Source organism: Littorina saxatilis, linkage group LG1 (assembly GCF_037325665.1).
Source record: "Littorina saxatilis isolate snail1 linkage group LG1, US_GU_Lsax_2.0, whole genome shotgun sequence".
Taxonomy (NCBI): Eukaryota; Metazoa; Mollusca; class Gastropoda; order Littorinimorpha; family Littorinidae; genus Littorina; species Littorina saxatilis.
The window spans coordinates 54,721,122-54,739,648 of NC_090245.1; the positions used below are offsets into that span (position 1 = coordinate 54,721,122).

Below are 18,527 nucleotides of genomic sequence, written 5' to 3' on the forward strand. Positions count from 1 at the left end.
CCCTGAAGGTCAAGGTCATGTAAAGGTCAAGGTCAAGCATGTGAGTCGTATGGGCTTTGCCCTTCTTGTTTAGCTTTGTGTAGGTCTTAAAAGGGGGGTTCCACTGTATATTTCCACAGCTTGTTTGTCCTTTTTATATTTAGTCAAGTTTTGACTAAATATTTTAACATCGAGGGGGAATCGAAACGAGGGTCGTGGTGTATGTGCGTGTGTGCGTGTGTGTGTGCGTGTGTGCGTGTGTGTGTGTGTGTAGAGCGATTCAGACTAAACTACTGGACCGATCTTTATGAAATTTGACATGAGAGTTCCTGGGTATGAAATCCCCGAACGTTTTTTTCATTTTTTTGATAAATGTCTTTGATGACGTCATATCCGGCTTTTCGTGAAAGTTGAGGCGGCACTGTCACGCCCTCATTTTTCAACCAAATTGGTTGAAATTTTGGTCAAGTAATCTTCGACGAAGCCCGGGGTTCGGTATTGCATTTCAGCTTGGTGGCTTAAAAATTAATTAATGACTTTGGTCATTAAAAATCTGAAAATTGTAAAAAAAAATAAAAATTTATAAAACGATCCAAATTTACGTTTATCTTATTCTCCATCATTTGCTGATTCCAAAAACATATAAATATGTTATATGCGGATTAAAAACAAGCTCTGAAAATTAAATATATAAAAATTATTATCAAAATTAAATTGTCCAAATCAATTTAAAAACACTTTCATCTTATTCCTTGTCGGTTCCTGATTCCAAAAACATATAGATATGATATGTTTGGATTAAAAACACGCTCAGAAAGTTAAAACAAAGAGAGGTACAGAAAAGCGTGCTATCCTTCTTAGCGCAACTACTACCCCGCTCTTCTTGTCAATTTCACTGCCTTTGCCATGAGCGGTGGACTGACGATGCTACGAGTATACGGTCTTGCTGAAAAATGGCAGCTACTTGACTAAATATTGTATTTTCGCCTTACGCGACTTGTTTTTTCTTCTCTATAATTTATTTTCTTTCTGCTCCATGTGTTTCTTTCAGAAAAGTTGAAATGCGTTGGTGTTTACACAGTGACAGTTGGGCTCACTAAAGAATACAATGTGCATTGCATACTGATAAAAACTTTGGCTGTTCACCGTAAACCTAAGAAGATAGGCAACTTATTAGTAATTACTGACAGACAGACAGACAGATTGATAGACTGACAGACAGACAGAAAAAGACAGAAGGAAATAGATAGATTGAAGAAAGGACTATGTTTTTTTTTCTCTCTGCCCCCTCCAGATGTCCACCCAACAGCAACCCACTGCCGGACCCAGTTCGTTGCAAAATGGTCCAGGATCCCCAGAACCCGTGCTGCCCCGTGCCTTACTGCGACTTCAAGAACCCCACCCCTGTCTTCCCCACCCCTGGGACCACCCCTCCTGGCGGCGGCAGCATCAACTACTTCACTCCCCCACCCGTGTCGGGCTCTGGCACCAAACCACCAGGTTGGTTGTCGTTTGACTGGTATTGCTGGGGGTATGATGTGTGCTCTGCTTTCACACTGATTATTTAGAATAAGGATAAGATTGTATATAGTCCTGTGAGGTTACCCTTATGAAAATTCGGGCTGCTTTCTCATTGGGAAAGCGAGCTGCCATACAGTACAGCGCTACTCATTTTGTTTCTTCTTTTTCCTGCATACATGTTTTCCAGCCCTGAGACTTTCGCTGTGAATTTGGGTTCTTTATCGTGCGCATGCGTGCACACGGGGGTGTTCGGACACAGAGAAGAGTCTGCACTGGCACCAAACCACCAGGTTGGTTGTCGCTTGACTGGTATTGGTGGGGGTAGGACTGTGCTCTGTTTTCACACTGATTATTTGAAAAATTGTGGCTTGAGTCAAGTTTGCTGATGTTTGCATTGCTGGGGCATTTTTTGTGATCTCAGCTTACTTTCTGACATGCTGGATACATGCAGCTCAAATCAGCTTTGCTGTTGTTGACATTGCTGAAGTATTTTCTTTCGTATTCCCGCTGATAGGATACAATTGGCTCAAGTCAGGTTTGCAGCAGTTGGTATTGCTGGAGTGTCGTTTTGTGTGCCCTGCTTTCTGGCTGATAGAATACAATCAGCTCAAGTCAGATCAGGTTTGCTGGTGTAGCCATTACTGGAATATTTTCTGTGCACTGCTTTCTTGCCGACATAGCGGCTCAAATTAGTCAACAGGGGGGTAGGTAAAGTGACTAGTCGGTGGAAGCATCACCGGCGGGTGGCCTGATTGTTTTGGCACTCTACTTCAGTTGCTTGTTGTGTTAAGGTCTTGGTGATGTCTTGGCAAGCTTCAAATTGCATAACAGATGGCACAGAGGTAAAGTGCCAAATGATTTAGAATCATCAAATCGTCTCAATATGGGTGTCAAAGGGTATCCATAACGGATGAGAGGAAGGACTTAATATGTGTGGAGATGATGTCTCTTTTCCAGGCATGGTTATACACAGGCGCTTTTGATCATAAATCAGGTTACCGCATGTTTACCACCATGTATGGAATGATACTACAACTTTTAAATAACAAGATTTTTGATGTGTGGGGGAAAGCAATTTTTCTTTAACTGCATGTGTTTGATTTGATTTCTGTGATTTTGTGCGCAGGATTTTGTGTGTACCAGGGCGTGTACTACAGACAGGGAGACACGTGGAACAACGGCTGCAGTCAGACGTGTCGCTGTGAGGATGTCACCACAGGATTCTACTCATGCTTTGAGAGGTTTGTGATCATTCATTGTTTGATCCGTTTTTCTTCCATCAATCAACTGCCGTTTGATTGATCAGCTTGATTGTTACAGAGCTGATCGATCACGGCATCCAACATTTGTTGTTGTTGTACAGTAAAACCTGAGTCTAGCGGACCCTTGTTGTAACGGCCACCTGCTACATACGGACAGTTTATCAAGGCACCAACACGATTTCAACAATAACTAACGGGCGGACACCTGCCACTTACGGACGCGGACACGATTTTTCGGACCGTAGGAAGTGTAAACACTGTCACAAACGGACACAACGTACATAAAAACGCAACTTCGAAAACTCGACTGTTATGCAGTCAGTGCTCGGCAGCCGTAGCCGTAGCACAAATGGTTGTTGATTGGTTGTCCTGTCCCTTTTCTGACCAATCAGTGGCTTGTTTAGATGGAGACCCACTTTCGCTCACTCACTTTCGCTTTGCTCACTTTCGCTCACTTTCGCTTTTCCGCATTGTGGATACAGTCACAACCAAAAGCAACAGTAGACTACTGTGTTTGAAAATGGAATCTCCAGCAGGAAAAAGAAAAGCGTTGACTTTAGAGCAGCGTGTCGCTGCCTTGAAAAAACTAGATAGCGGCCAATCATGCCGAGATGTGGCGAAGGAGATGGGATGTGGTAAAACACAGATCGCGAGGATCAAATCGGAAAAAGAAGACGTGATGAAGGAGTGGGAGTCAGGTGCGCGAATCGACCAAAAAACTGTGAAACGTCGGAAAACGCAATATGAAGACCTGAACAACGTGGTATGGGAGTGGTATGGCAACCATTTATCATTTACCACTCCCCCCTTCCCCCCTCCTACTAATCTCTCTCTCGATCTCTCTCTCTTTGTAAACAATCGTTCGAAGGAAACAATAGTTAACACAGCCAAATTTCTGTTCCATGCATTTATGCTGAGACTAGAAAAACTGAATGAAACAAGAGCTGACCCAATTTGGTCGAGACACACTGCGGAATTTCCCGTTGAATGACTGATGAAGAGTCAGCTATTTTTAGCTTTGTGACGTCCGACTTGCGTAAGTTTGAATGCACAGTGTGTGTAGGGAACGGGGTAGGTGGCGGGGGGGGGGGGGGGGGGGGGGATGTTGTTGTTGTTGTTTGCTATTGTTGTTTGCTACATGTATCATTTGTTTACTCACATTTTCAGTGAGTCTCATGTTCAATCCAATAAATACATACTACAGGACTGACAAAAAGTGTCTTGTTCATTTTACGTGCTCTTTGTAAAATATTGCCCCGGCCCCTCCACCTGTGAAGAAGGGACACCTGTCTAATAGGGACACTATTTCCATTCCCCAAGGGTGTCCGTTAGAGACAGGTTTTACTGTAGTGATTACTCATAAAACTGAGGATGTAATGTTTGCAAGAACTTCATTGAAACGCCTCTAAGGACCTTGCCTGCTCGTCATACATTAAAGGCTGATGTGTGAGTGGAAACGGAAGTTACAAGCAAACTCGAGCAGTGTGATTAAATTAATCAGAATGTAAAAACACTTCAAGAATGCATGTGTTTTTCTCCTGTCATTAACTTTAACAGCATATGTGTTGCTGAGAACAACAGACAACCCAACAGTATTTGTTTGTGGATTCCTATTTTCAGTGTGTTAATTATTTTCAGAGGATGAAGTTGCTTGTTTATTTCAATGCTAATGTTCTCTCAGGCGTCATGAGATTCAGATTCCGCATAACTCTCACTTAACTCTGACTATTGTACATGTTGTATGCATTTAGAGCGCTCACTTCCTTTTGTTCTCAGGTCTAATTATTTTCATGGTGTTTGATGTATGTTTCAGATGCAAGACTTTCAACAACCTTCCGTCAACATGCACGCTGAAGTCGGACCCTGCAGACCCTTGCTGTGTGGTGCCCGACTGTAATATCTACCCCAAGCCCGGACAAAGCTTCACCAATGGTAGGTCTGACAAAACTTTCTGTCTCTCTGGATAAATATTGCTGAAATTACGTGTTTGGACATGGATAGCAGGTTCAAGTCACGCTAGATTTGTACTGATTAAGAACTTGTCATCAATAAACATCAATAAACAGTGTCTGTAACTGAATTTATCTTTTCTTTAAGATTTAGAAGTAGCTGTGTATCTTTTTAAGATACCAAGTGACAGGGTATTGGTAAGCTCTGATTTTCAACTTTTAAAATTTCTTGACAATTTCAAGGGATGCTGTACTGGTAATTAAGCTTCCATAGCAGCCTTAACACATTTTTTAAAATGTCCTTCATCTTCCATCCACCCTGGCACCCAACCAGGCATCCACCCTGGCATCCACCCTGGCTCACATCCATATCTCTAAACCTTCATTCCGTTTCTCTCTACAGGGGTTTGGGTAAATGAAGTCTGAACTAACGGTAATAACGTTTTCCAAATGAATCCCCCCCCTTCCCTTCCCAAACCTCGGCCCCCACTCCACCCCCGACGCAATTGACCCGTTGCATCATTGAGGGTAACAAAAAGGTAGTTTCCCCTTCCCCTGTTCTTACTCCCCTCTTCCCAATCCCCATTTGTCAATGACCATATTGACAGGCGCAATGGCTTGGTGGTAAGACGCCGGCCTCCAGAGCGGAAGGTCGTGGGTTCGAATCCCGGCCGCGCCTGGTGGGTTAAGGTGGAGATTTTTCCGATCTCCCAGGTCAATTGTGCAGACCTGCTAGTGCCTTATCCCCCTTCGTGTGTACACGCAAGCACAAGACCAAGTGCGCACGGAAAAGATCCTGTAATCCATGTTAGAGTTCGGTGGGTTATAGAAACACGAACATACCCAGCATGCTTCCTCCGAAAGCGGTGTATGGTTGCCTAAATGGCGGGGTTAAAACGGTCATACACGTAAAATTCCACTCGTGCAAAAACACGAGTGTACGTGGGAGTTTCAGCCCACGAACACGGAAGAAGAAGAAGAAGGACCACATTTCTCCCACTCTCACCACATTCCTCTCAACTAACTTGCCAGTCTCCTCGTGCCTGCTTGTCTGTCACAAGCTGCACAGATTTCACATTAGTTGATCTTTTCCACAGGACCCAACGGAGAGACTCCCCCTCCCCCTACAGACACGCCAGTGGGAGTGGTCGGAGGTACCATCACCGGTGTAGGAGGCAACAACCCCAACGGCATCAACCCTCTCACTTCTAACACTGGAGGTGGCAGAAGCAGTAAGACTTGTTGCCTTATTCGGATTAGACGATGTTAGTAGATATGTTAAGACCGAAGTCATATTCACGAAGACTGCACAAAATCTTTTTACCGAAGATTTATAGCTACGGCAAAGTACTTCGTCCTACACTTTGCTTAACAAATTTTGACATGCAAAGCTTCGCCGTAGCTGGGATGAAGTTGCAACTTTTCTGGACGAAGAAGTCAGGCTCAAAGTGAACGATGTGTTTATCGAGTTTATTTAAACTTTGTTTTCTTTGGGTTTTTTCCTTTACTGGAGCTGTTAGTTTTCTTGATTCTCCACAGGTTGTGTGGTTAGAACAGTCTTATTGTTCATGATTAAAGACAGTAGAAGCAAATGAAAGGAGAGATATTCTCACAAACGGAAATGAATATTCAAGTCAGCCTTCCCTGTTTATTTTTTTAACTCTTACAGTTTAGTTTTTTCTGTGGATGTGCACCTGTGTTGAACATAACTCTGTAGGTTTTCACCTGCATTTGATTTATCCCAGGTTTCTGTTCACTGTCACTGTTTCACTTCATTTTTCAGCTTGCATCTACAAGGGTGTAGCATATGGAAATGGCCAGACTTGGGACGATGGGTGCAACTACAAGTGCGAGTGTATCGATGCTGCACGTGGGCAGTACAGATGTTCTGACAGGTAAGGACATGTGCACTGTTAAAAAGATAATCGATCTTAATTAGGAGATTAGTAAACAGAATTTATAGGAGCAGTTTTCTTTGCATTCTGGCATGGAAGCTCAGTCAGTTTGGCTGACAGGAAAGGACATGTGAACTGCTCAAAACATAATTAATCTTAGTTAGAAGATGAGTAAACAGAATTTATTGGATCAGTTTTCTTTGCATTCTTGTGTAAAAGCTTGGTTGGTTTAGATTTCACTACGTTTCAGCATAGTTGCTTGAGTGGGGCTCTTTTGTTTAAGAATCTTGTTAGCATTTTAGTCGAGAATGTTGCTTTCTTTCTTTCTTCTTTCTGTCTTCTAGCAGGCATTGTACATGTACATGTACAAATGAAGGCTGCATGTAGCTATATATCTGGAGCATGTTCTCAAAACATATCCTGGGGACCGGCACGGTTGGCCTAGTGGTAAGGCATCCGCCCCGTGATCGGGAGGTCGTGGGTTCGAACCCCGGCCGGGTTATACCTAAGACTTTAAAATTGGCAATCTAGTGGCTGCTCCGCCTGGCGTCAGGCATTATGGGGTTAGTGCTAGGACTGGTTGGTCCGGTGTCAGAATAATGTGACTGGGTGAGACACGAAGCCTGTTCTGCGACTTCTGTCTTGTGTGTGGCGCACGTTATATGTCAAAGCAGCACCGCCCTGATATGGCCCTTCGTGGTCGGCTGGGCGTAAAGCAAACAAACAAACAAAATATCCTGGGGTTTGCAGGTGCACCACCTTCTTCTTCCTACCCCAAGGCTGCCACTATGTACCAGACCCCAAGGACCAGTGCTGCAAGATGGCCTCGTGCACGGGCACCCCGCCTCCTTACTCCGTCTCACCTGGTGTCACTGCCACACCCACACCTTCTGCAGGTGGCATTGTCACTGTACCCCAAGGTAGATAACGCAGCACACCCCTCTTGAGACCCCACCCCCCAAACCCCCATTTTAGGACTCAACCCACCCCCACCCCCGCACTCCCAACGCTCACGACCTTGCTTTTTCAGAATATTAGTTCATAACCTCTGAAGACTTAACTCTGTTTTAAGACTCTCTTCTTTTCATGACCTGATTTTCTCAGATTTCTGGGTGGTCTTTCTTCTTTTCTGGGTTCATGGGCTGCAACTTCAACGTAAACCCATGGGCACATGTTTGCTTTAACATGTATTGTTGTTTTGCCCCCGCCATTTAGACAGTCACATTCCATTGCCAGGGCAGGCTGGAGGAGAGGGGGGGGGGGGGGGGAGAGACAAAGAGTATGTGTGTGTGTGTATGCATCATGCGTGTTCGCGCCCGCGCATGTGTGTTTGTACATGTATACCTACATGTGTGTGTATACATGCATGCTTGTGTGTGTGTGTGTGTATGTGCATAAGTGAAGGAGAGAGGGAGAGAGAGAGAGATTCCCAAATAAAAGTAAGGAGGATGTTTTTACAAGGGAAATGCTTACTTGGGAACAGCAATGATTTACTGTGCTGAAATTACGGTTTCAGACAAGTGTGTGTACAAGGACGGCAAACAGTACAGCACAGGAGACACGTGGAATGACGGGTGTTCCCTCAGCTGCAAGTGTGACGACGCTTCACAAGGAAAATACACTTGCACAGAGAGGTACATGCACTTCTTAATTGACCATCCCTCCAAAAAATCTGAAATCTGAAACAAACATACACTTGCTCACACACACACACACACACTCATACACACACGCACGCACGCACGCACGTCTGTTGTATCTCTAGTTTTTCCACTTTAAAGGCAGTTAGGGTCTTGTGAACGTGTTGTTTTGTCCTGAATTAAGTGTTCCAATAATTTAACCTTTTTCTGATTTGTGTCACCCCTGTTGTTAGATGCCCAGTGTTCTCCTCCCTGCCCTCGTACTGCAACAAGCTGGTACCAGACCCGACAGACAAGTGCTGCAAGCAGCCTGAGTGTACCGGCCATCTCAACGTGCTTGTGGGCAACAACAAGCCCACACTGGCTCCATTCCTGCCCCCAGGTGTCACCAACATCGTGCCGCTGGGTTCCCACGTCGTCATTAACGGCAGGGGCCCTCTCACGCCTAGCTACACCGGCCCCAGCGTCGTTGGAGGCAGACGTGAGTATCTACAGTTGAACTTGTCAGGGGACTGACTATAAGTAGTCGTTATATAGACGGTTGGTCGTCGGGGAAAGGTGAATTATATAGAAGAAAACGCCTACCTACACTGGCACAAGCGTAATTGGAGGCAGACGTGAGTACATGTATCTGCAGTTGAATTAACTTGTCTTTGTAACGACCATCCAAGGGGACTGATCAAAAGAAGTCGTTACAGGTGAGGTGGTTGGTTGTTAGGTAAAGGTGAATTGTATAGAAACTACACTGGCCCAAGCCTAATTTGAGGCAGATGAGAGTAACTATAGAGAGACAAAGAGTATATGTGTGTGTGTGTGTATGCATCATGCGTGTGCGCGCATGTGTGTGTGTATACCTACATGTGTGTGTATACATGCATGCTTGTGTGTGTGTGTCTGTGCATAAGTGAAGGAGAGAGGGAGAGAGAGAGAGATTCCCAAATAAAAGTAAGGAGGATGTTTTTACAAGGGAAATTCTTACTTGGGAACAGCAATGAAAGTAAATCCAAAAACAAAGAGACTGCCAACGTTCCAAAATTCAGAATCAAAACACAAGAAAGGTAGGTTGTTGGAACGTTTGTTATTGACAAAACAGTACATTCACAGATATGTCGACCCAATAGTCTTTTAAGTGAACAGACAAACAAATCTTAACACAAAACTTATCCTGATAGAATCAGTTTACGTCGACTCGTCAGGAAGCCGAGCTTGAAAGTGAAAGTGTCTTTATTAACGACTATCCAAGGGGACTGACCAAAAGTAGTCGTTATAGATGGTTGGTCGTTAGAAAAAGGTGAATTATATAAGAGAAAATGCCTAGTTACACTGTCCTCAGCGTAATTGGAGGCAGACTTGAGTATCTACAGTTGAACTTGTCTTTATAACGACCATCCAAGGGGACTGACCAAAAGTAATCGTTATTGATGGTTGGTCATTAGGGAAAGGTGAATTCTATAGAATAAAAACAACCTTGTCTGGGGTTTCTTTGGGGTGGTTATAATGGGTAGGTGGTCATTGTCAAGAGGTGGTTTTCTAGCACAGGTTTGACTGTAGCTAGCAGTGTAGTCTATGGGTTGGTGATGCATATAATTGAACATGCGGAGAAAAAAAATAGCATGCCGTTTTTTCTCTTATAATTCTCGAGAATGATTACAATATGGCGGCAAGGTCAGGAAGTCACGTGACTTTGTCCTGTTTATGGGTCAAGGTAGCTCTTTTTTTTAGAGTGGCCTCCCTTGTTACCAAGGTGATGCGATACAGCGTTCTAGCACTAGACTGAAGTAAATTGCTATATGTGAGTTGGGTTAAGATATGTAATTTAATTTGGAGCTATCTCATTTTCCAAGTACAGAAAAAAGTGTCCTGAACTTTTGGAGACCTTATGGAGCAACCAGAAAGTCTTTCTTATAGCAAATAGCCTATGATTTTCAATAAGACTGATTGAGCTGTGGATGTAAAAAAGTTGGAACTGACATGTCCGTTGGGAGGAAATGTTCTTTCATTGGAAAATCCTGGTCTTTACGGAGTGAATACTGTGCTATGGAAATCAGGTTTGCAGAACCAGAAAAAAGTTTGTCTGAGGCATAGAGCAATTGAACCTGTATGAAGAAATCACAGTTGAAGGAACCTGCATTCACAAAACAGTTCAGTTTACATAGTACAGACAGTTTCATTGAAGAAAAATGTGGGGTTTTTTGCAACCAGATGCGTGTGTGTACAAGAACAAGGCCTACAGGCAGGGGGATAACTGGGAGGATGGCTGTGACTACGTCTGCGTCTGTGACGATCAGACTACTGGAGACTACACCTGCACATCAAAGTAAGACTAATTTAATCACATATTCTTACTCCAATTCTTATGAATGCATTGACTTTAGTCCCACATGCTAGATGTCGAAAAAACCTCTCAAATTACCTGCCCTTAGTAGGGTGGTAACCAAGCTAAAAGCGACGCCATAGCCGTTGCTATGGCCTGACCTTGCTCGGTTACCCATAACACCCTGCGCACCACGTGAGCGCCCGCATCCGTAATAATCATTCTCGACTTTCGACAACACACGGTGGACGTGTCCGAATTTCGCTCTCACTTTTGGCCTTCACATGCCTGCTCGTCCTTGAGACTAGCCGGTTCTTGGGGGTCTACCTGTCCGTCTACCTTTTGGTGAGATCTTTCCTGTTCATGTTTGGTATAAATGTTGATAGCTTTGTGTTGAACACGCACGCAGAAGTTTTTTGTTCTGGGTGACTGTTTTTCGCCGGTCTTAAAATGGCCGACAACAAAGCTAAACGTGGCGCGAGACTGGAAGGTGACAAGGCTCTTAGCCTGGTTTAGAAAACTATACCTAAGAGTAGCCTAAGAACTTTGATTTGCCTATTATGCGGGTCGTAGATCCGTCAAACAGCACTTCTTTTTATGTTCCTATCCCTCCGAGGGCGGGTTCAGTTCTTTCACAGCTCGCTTCCCCTGTTGGGGTTAATCAGCCTTTAGGCTTCTTATAGACTTTTTGTTGGATCGTCGTCGGTGCGACTGATGGGGGGGGGGGGGGGGGGGGGTGGCCGTGTGGCTATTCTTTCCCCTTTCTCTGCGTAAGAGGAATCAGTCGATGTCCTCCTTTTGGGGGGACTTAACGATGTTTTGTGTCTATATTCTCAGCTGTTTCAGGCGCGATCGGCGGTTCCCGCCCTCCCGTTCGTCAGCTTCGCACTGAGGTCTAGTGCAAAGGGCCAGTTCGGTTTAGTCCTTTCTGCCACTGGTAGACTGGGTTGTTCGCGAGCACTCTCTCCGTAGGGAGAGGGGGTCTGCTTCCTCTCTGTCTCTTCCCGCTCAGCTTGCTTTTAGCACTGCTGCGGTGGGAAGTCAGCTCTCTCCCCTGGTGGGAGAGGGAGAGGGGGGGCATGGTAAGTCGCAGCCTGGCCTTGGTCCATCCCTGTCCCATTGGAGGCAGGGGGCTGCTGCTTCCTCTCTGTCTCTTCCCGCTCAGCTTGCTTTTAGCACTGCTGCGGTGGGAAGTCAGCTCTCTCCCCTGGTGGGAGAGGGAGAGAGGGGGCACGGTAAGTCACGGCCTGGGCTTGTCCCACTCTGCCCTTTGCGGGCAGGGGGCTGTGTTAGCTTCCCACCCTTTCCCGCCCCCCGGGCGCGTTCGGGTGGCAGCTTTCCAGGCTACGTTACATACCCCTTCTCTGCTCCATTTGGGGCAGGGTGGGGTGGGGTATCAGTGGCTCACTCTTTCCCGCCCACCGGGCGGGATCGGGTGGGGGCTGGAGCAGCGTTCCACCCTTTCCCTCCCTCTGAGTTGGACTGGGTGGGCGCTGTTGGACTGTCTTCACAGTCTGTGCCTCAATTGTCCTGGCCCGACAATCGTTCTCCTCCCCTATCGGGGTGGGTGGGCGGTGGGCTATAGGACTACGGCAGGTGGACGGAGGGGGGTCGGCCGTTGCTCGGTTCGTCTCTCTCCGTCGCTCTTACTGCTGTGACGAGCCACCCCCCTCTCCATCTGGGGCATGGAGTGGCTCAGGCCTTTCTACACAGCGGGGGTGCTATGTACGGCTTTCCAGGCTTCGTTACATACTCCTTCTCTGCTCCTTTTGGGACAGGTGGCTGTGTTAGCTGCCCGCGCTTGTCGCGGGTCCACCCTTTCCCTCCCTCTGGGTTGGACGGGGTGGGCGCTGTTAGACTGTCTTCATAGTCTGTGCCTCTATTGTCCTGGCCTGACAATCGTTCTCCTCCCCTATCGGGGTGGGTGGGCGGTGGGCTATAGGACTACGGCAGGTGGACGGAGGGGGGTCGGCCGTTTTTCGGTTCGTCTCTCTCCGTCGCTCTTACTGCTGTGAAGAGCCACCCCCCTCCCCATCCGGGGCATGGCGTGGCTCAGGCCTTTCTTCACAGCGGGGGTGCTATGTACGGCTTTCCAGGCTACGTTACATACTCCTTCTCTGCTCCATTGGGGACAGGTGCTGTGTTAGCTGCCCGCGCTTGTCGCGGGTAGCGGTCGCGAAACAATGAGCTTGACTCTCTTTTGTTCTCGGCAGGGTGTCTCGCACAGTGGTCAGGGAACAATGAGCTTTGCTCCGTTTTGTTCTCTGCACGGGCTGTGCCGGCTGTCTACCTGGGACAGGCGGAGACAGAACATACTCTTTCTCTCCAGTCTCCCATTCTTTGTATTCACAATGGTCTGCGGGGACTCGGCTATAGTATCGCCTGGCCAGTGGTCATTGTCCTTAGCCAGCATAGGTCACCCCCCCCCCTCCTAGGGGTGGGTGAGTGATAGGGCTACTTGACTTCGGCAGGTGGACGAGCGAGGATCGGCCGTTTACGGCCGTTTCTCTGTTTCAGTCCTTACCCCCTCTAGGGGTTGCGGCTGTGCTGGACCACCCCCCTCCCCACTTGGGGTGAGTTGTGGTTCAAACCAGGTAGTCTGGTTCTTAGCACTGGGATGCTTCTCTCGCACAGCGGGTGGGGTAAGACGCGCCGGGCCCGGCTTTGTCTTGTTTCTCCACTCTCTCTCCTTCTCGGCAGAGATCTGTGCCAGTTACCAACCCCTCTTCCCCCCACCTCTTGTTCAGGTGGGCGGTTTTGGGTTGGCAGTCAGAGACTGATCACGCTTTTCATCCACACTCTTGGCGGTGTTATCGGCAGGAGTATTTAGTGCGCGACCTCCCCTGTCTCCCCTCCTTTTGTGTTTTACACAACTGGTGGTTAGGTTCGGACTCCTTGTTTGAGGAGGGGGAGTGTATAGGGTTGCCTACTGGTTGTAGGCTTCCCATACATAGAGCGGCTGCTGTTGCAGTTTACTTTGTCCCGGATAGGTTGGGGGTGTCTCTCCTCCTTCCTCTTCCGGGATGGCTTTGGGTTTTCACAGGCTTTCTCGCAATTTGTTTCATTTGCTGAGTTTGCGGTGATTGCCTACCACATGCCACACTTTTTGGCTTGATCCGCACCTTAGGATAGTGGTCTTCAGCCTACTCCTTTCCCGCTGCTTCATACGCAGGGGTCTGCTGGCTTTGGGGTTTCAGGCTGCTTCGTCCTCACTTTTAGTGCGGAAGAAGATAGCAGGGAATTTTTCAGGCTCAGGGTCTGATCCGGACTTTTTTATTGCCAGGGGCTAGTTTCTAGCTTCGCTTACAGACCACAGGGAACATGGAGTTTTCATGATGTTATTCCTCCCTCTCCTCTCTGGAGGAGCTAGGATGGCATGGTTTGGAGTTTTCTGCTTTGGTTGAGACTCTCTTCTGTGCTTTCTTATAGGCAATCTTATCCTCCCTGAACGCTCTTTTGGGTTAGGGAGGATGCCTTGGATAAGGCTTTAGCCAGGCTGCTGGCAGCTTGGGCTAGGGTCGTCACTGAGCGGAGAAGTTTCTCGGTGACGTTTTAGGCCCACATTGTTTTTGCTTGGTGTGATCTCCTTCCTTTACAAGGGGTTTGATTTCATGCTGATTGCAGGAAGCAAGGGTCAGGCTTTTTCGGGGGTTGTTAAAACCTACTCAATAGCTGGAATCTTTCCCTTCCTTCTTGGACCTCTGGCAGCGCTTTTATGCGCTCCCGGTTACAAAGGGGTGTTTTGGTTCAGTGTCTCCTCCCTCTCTGCGGGAGGTGGGTCGGCATGGGCTAGAGCTTTCAGCTTTGGCTGAGATTTTCCTCGGTGCTCTCACATGAGCTTTCCTTCTGCGTTTATGCACACAGGAAAGGGCTCGGTTTCTGGGGGTGTTGGTCTCTGGACTATCTCGGGGGCTGGTTGAGCTTTTTCAAGGTCAATCAGCTTATCAGCTGCATTTTCTTTTGGTGTTGAACCAGGCTTTTTGTCTGGTGCTCTCAGTAACCAGGCAAAATTCCGAGCTGTCTTTATCCCAGGTTTTTTTACCTGGGCATGCTGTTCGACTTTGTCTCTTGGAAGGTTTATTCTTCACACAAGAGAGAATAGGGAGGCTTTAAGCTCTTTTCACTGCCAGACCGGCACGAGAGCAGGCCTCTGCGGGGTCTTTAGACCCGTTCTTCGGTCGGACGGTATCGATAGCTATGCTGGCCCTCTAGTCTTTCCTCAAGTTTTTTGGGGGGTTCGGCCTCACAGGTCTGGGACATGAGGGTCCTCCTCCAGAGTGGGTTCCTCCACGCGGGAAGGTGGCTGGAATCCTTTTGGATCGCTCAGGGGACTTTTTTCCCTAGCTTTGTTTCCCCCTGGACTTAGACCGCTTTATGGATGCGTTTTCGTCTAGATGGGGCCTGCACTGGCAATTGCAGTCTTGAGGCTGTGATGTAGACGCAAATCCTTGGGCTTCTCTTTTGCCTGAGGTTAGGAGCAGTAGCTCTTAGTCTACTAGCCTTTCCTTTTTGGCTATTTACAGGCATGTCCTGTTGCATTCGGGCAATTCGTTTGTTGCTTCTTATGTGTACTAGCTGGGGTGAGCAAGTTCTCACTCCCTGTCAGACAGAGTATAAGGGATTCTGATTAGGTTTTCACACTAAATCATTTTCTCAGGGGAATATCTCCCCGGCCAGCTCTGCGATCTGGCCGACTCGCTCAACAGGTCCTCTCAGGGCTTGCTCAGGGGTTGGCCCATCTGCTTACGGGTCTGGAGGCGTGCTGTTTGTGTTTTAGATCATGGGTTCTGACTCTGGTCTTTGGGCACGAAGCATATATTTCCTCCACTTTATCTGTGTATGCTCCTTTTTTGGCCTCTTTGGCCAATTGGGGATTTAGAGCGGGGGTGCAACTCCTTAGCGCCCCTCTCTCAAGCCAGGTGGTTTTTCACCTCTGTTTCAGTTTTTGGCTTTGGGCAGCTGGGCCTCTTCTTTGAGGTTCCGGCGTCTCGGCTATCTCAGCTGTTTTGAAACAAATAGGCCTCTCTTCTGTTGCTCATGGCGCTCTTGTGGGCATGATCAAGGACCTTGTTTTATGAGGTTTAGAGGCTCCCCCTTGTTTAGCGCGTGGGACTTTGTTCTACTTACTCTGGGCCTCAGCCCTATAGGGCAGTGAGGCGCATGCGTTTTTGGGGTTTGCCAGAGGATGTAGCCTTAGGGCTTTTGGTGCCGTTTGTTCACGGTTTTTGGCCAGGTTTTGGGGTTTCAGAAACCTGGTCAATATCCTCTGGTGTTTGATTCCCTCCTCTTGGGAGGATTCTCGCTCCGGGAGATTCGGATTTTCTAACTGTCTGGTTAGACTTTTTTAATCCCTTTTTTGACGTTTCTGTCTTTTGGAACCACGAGCTTTAGCTCAGGTTCTTATGTCTTTACTATGGAGCGAAAGAGACATCTTTTATTTGTCTCTCTCTAGGGGCTCTGCTACATTTATTGCCGTGTTGCGTTCTGGTCGCCTAGGCGAAGCTTTGCAAACGGCTTACTGGAGATCAGATGATGTGTTCATCGGTTTCTATCTTTGGGATATCTCCTGCACGCGGCTAGACGGCTCCAGTTCATTGCTGGTTTTAGTTGCTGCAGGGCAGGTTCTTACAAGGACATAAGTAGGTTCCCTCCACCTTTAGGAGGAATCTGCATTCATAAGAATTGGAGTAAGAATATGTGATTAAATCGAAAATTTTTAATTAAATTTTGATTTAATATAATATACTTACCCAATTCTTATAGTTAATACCCTCCCATCCATCCCCGCTGGATTATGTCCTTGGGGTGTTTGTTTGATTAATAGTCTCGAATGATTATTACGGATGCGGGCGCTCACGTGGTGCGCAGGGTGTTATGGGTAACCGAGCAAGGTCAGGCCATAGCAACGGCTATGGCGTCGCTTTTAGCTTGGTTACCACCCTACTAAGGGCAGGTAATTTGAGAGGTTTTTTCGACATCTAGCATGTGGGACTAAAGTCAATGCATTCATAAGAATTGGGTAAGTATATTATATTAAATCAAAATTTAATTAAAAATTTTCGATTATACATGTATGATGGAAAGACTGTCACGAACCACTCTTGTGAAGCAGACAGTTGCTGACATTCTCCGGGAGAATCAGTTATTCAGTTTTATTTGAAAGTAATCTTCAATAGTTGATGCCTGTTGTTGTAAGTTTACCTTCATCTAATAATGTCCTAATTTCCTCTCTTTTAATTGTGACCTGTTTTTTTTATTTTTTTTATAGACTTTTGGTGGTGTTAAAAGAGTGTGAGGCGGGGGTCCACCGGTTTTTTTTTATCAATTCAGACTCAGACCCAGTTCACTCAGACTAAAGATTTTATATTGTCCTTACGTCGCAATGAGAACGCAGAAGAATAATAATATTGTCCTTACATTGTCCTTGCATTCACCGCAATGTTGACCATGACAGGTGCCCGCTGATGCCACCACTGCCCACCTACTGCAACAAGATCAACATCCCCGGCCAGTGCTGTTCGTCTGTGCAGTGTAACGTGCCTGGCCACGGTGCCTACAACCCGATACCCGAGCTGACAGCTGGCAGTCTGCCCACCCCTGGTCCCACCCAGAATCCTCAGGGTCCCCATGGCACCACCCCTGTCGACCAGATCATCGTACCTGTCCAAGGAACCATCACTGGCGGCAATAATCTGCCGCATGGTGGCGCTTCTGTCCCTACCAATACCAACATCGGCGGTCTGCGTGGTAAGCTGAACACAGAATTTGCTTACTGTTTAGTTGCTGTTTCAGCGGTGTGCAGAGAAATCTTTAGTTTACTGATCTATAGTTGTTTTATGCAGTGTTTGGATCCATAGCTGTTTTATGCAGTTTTCGGATCCATTTATTATGCAGTTCAGATTCATTGCAGATTGGCACCGTGTTCAGGTCTATTTATAATAGTTTTCAGTTTAGTTTATGATTAAAATGATTTGCTTTCAGGCAGATGTGTGACAAAGAACAACAAAATGCACTGACTTTGACCTGATTTGCTTACTGGCAGATGTGTGACAAAGAACAACAAAATGCACTGACTTTGACCTGATTTGCTTACTGGCAGATTTGTGACAAAGAACAACAAAATGCACTGACTTTGACCTGATTTGCTTACTGACAGATTTGTGACAAAGGACAACAAAATGCACTGACTTTGACCTGATTTGCTTACTGGCAGATTTGTGACTAAAGGACAACAAAACCCACTGATTTTCACCTGATTTGCTTACAGGCAGATGTGTCACCAAGGACAACAACATGCACTGATGTTTGACCTGATTTGCTTACAGGCAGATGTTTGACCAAGGACAACAAAATGCTCTGACTTTGATCTGATTTGCTTACAGGAGGATGTTTGACCAAAGACAACAAAATGTATTGACTTTGATCTGATTTGCTTACAGGCAGATGTGTCACCAAGGACAACAACATGCTCTGACTTTGATCTGATTTGCTTACAGGCGGATGTTTGACCAAGGAAAACAACATTCACTGATGTTTGACCTGATTTGCTTACAGGCAGATGTGTGACTAAGGACAACAAGATGTACAAACAGGGGGAGACGTGGTCAGAGAACTGTGACTACGACTGCACATGCCTGGACGGTCTAACTGGATACTACAGCTGTCAGCCCAAGTAAGCCAGCTGTGCATGCTGTGTTGTCGAGTTTTTGTTTCGTTTTGCCAGATGGCTTGTGGGCTGGCTTTATTTGTATTTTGGAAGTGTTGGTGGTGGTGGTGGTTGAGGAGGTGGTGGTGCGTGCGTGCGTGCGTGTGTAAGTGTGTGTGTGTGTGTGTGTGTGTGTGTGTGTGTGTGTGTGTGTGTGTGTGTGTGTTGTTCTTAGTGGTAGTGTTATCCTTGTTGAGATGTGAGACATAAGTTTGAGAATGCTTGCTTGATTTCACATTTTTCTTTGTAAAGACGAATATTT

General features: G+C 46.6%; 1 protein-coding gene across 2 annotated transcripts in view; it reads left to right on the plus strand.

The window, feature by feature from the left end:
* LOC138974150 (uncharacterized) overlaps positions 1-18,527 on the plus strand; it is a 127,960-nt gene that overhangs the window by 79,985 nt on the left and 29,448 nt on the right. For both annotated transcript variants that reach the window (XM_070346848.1, XM_070346858.1), the window contains 11 exons: positions 1,274-1,479; positions 2,627-2,741; positions 4,576-4,694; positions 5,809-5,943; positions 6,495-6,606; positions 7,357-7,526; positions 8,123-8,240; positions 8,480-8,727; positions 10,449-10,563; positions 17,015-17,307; positions 18,115-18,232. In XM_070346848.1, coding sequence (XP_070202949.1) covers positions 1,274-1,479; positions 2,627-2,741; positions 4,576-4,694; positions 5,809-5,943; positions 6,495-6,606; positions 7,357-7,526; positions 8,123-8,240; positions 8,480-8,727; positions 10,449-10,563; positions 17,015-17,307; positions 18,115-18,232 — 1,749 coding nt within the window. The remainder of the gene's footprint in view (positions 1-1,273; positions 1,480-2,626; positions 2,742-4,575; positions 4,695-5,808; positions 5,944-6,494; positions 6,607-7,356; positions 7,527-8,122; positions 8,241-8,479; positions 8,728-10,448; positions 10,564-17,014; positions 17,308-18,114; positions 18,233-18,527) is intronic.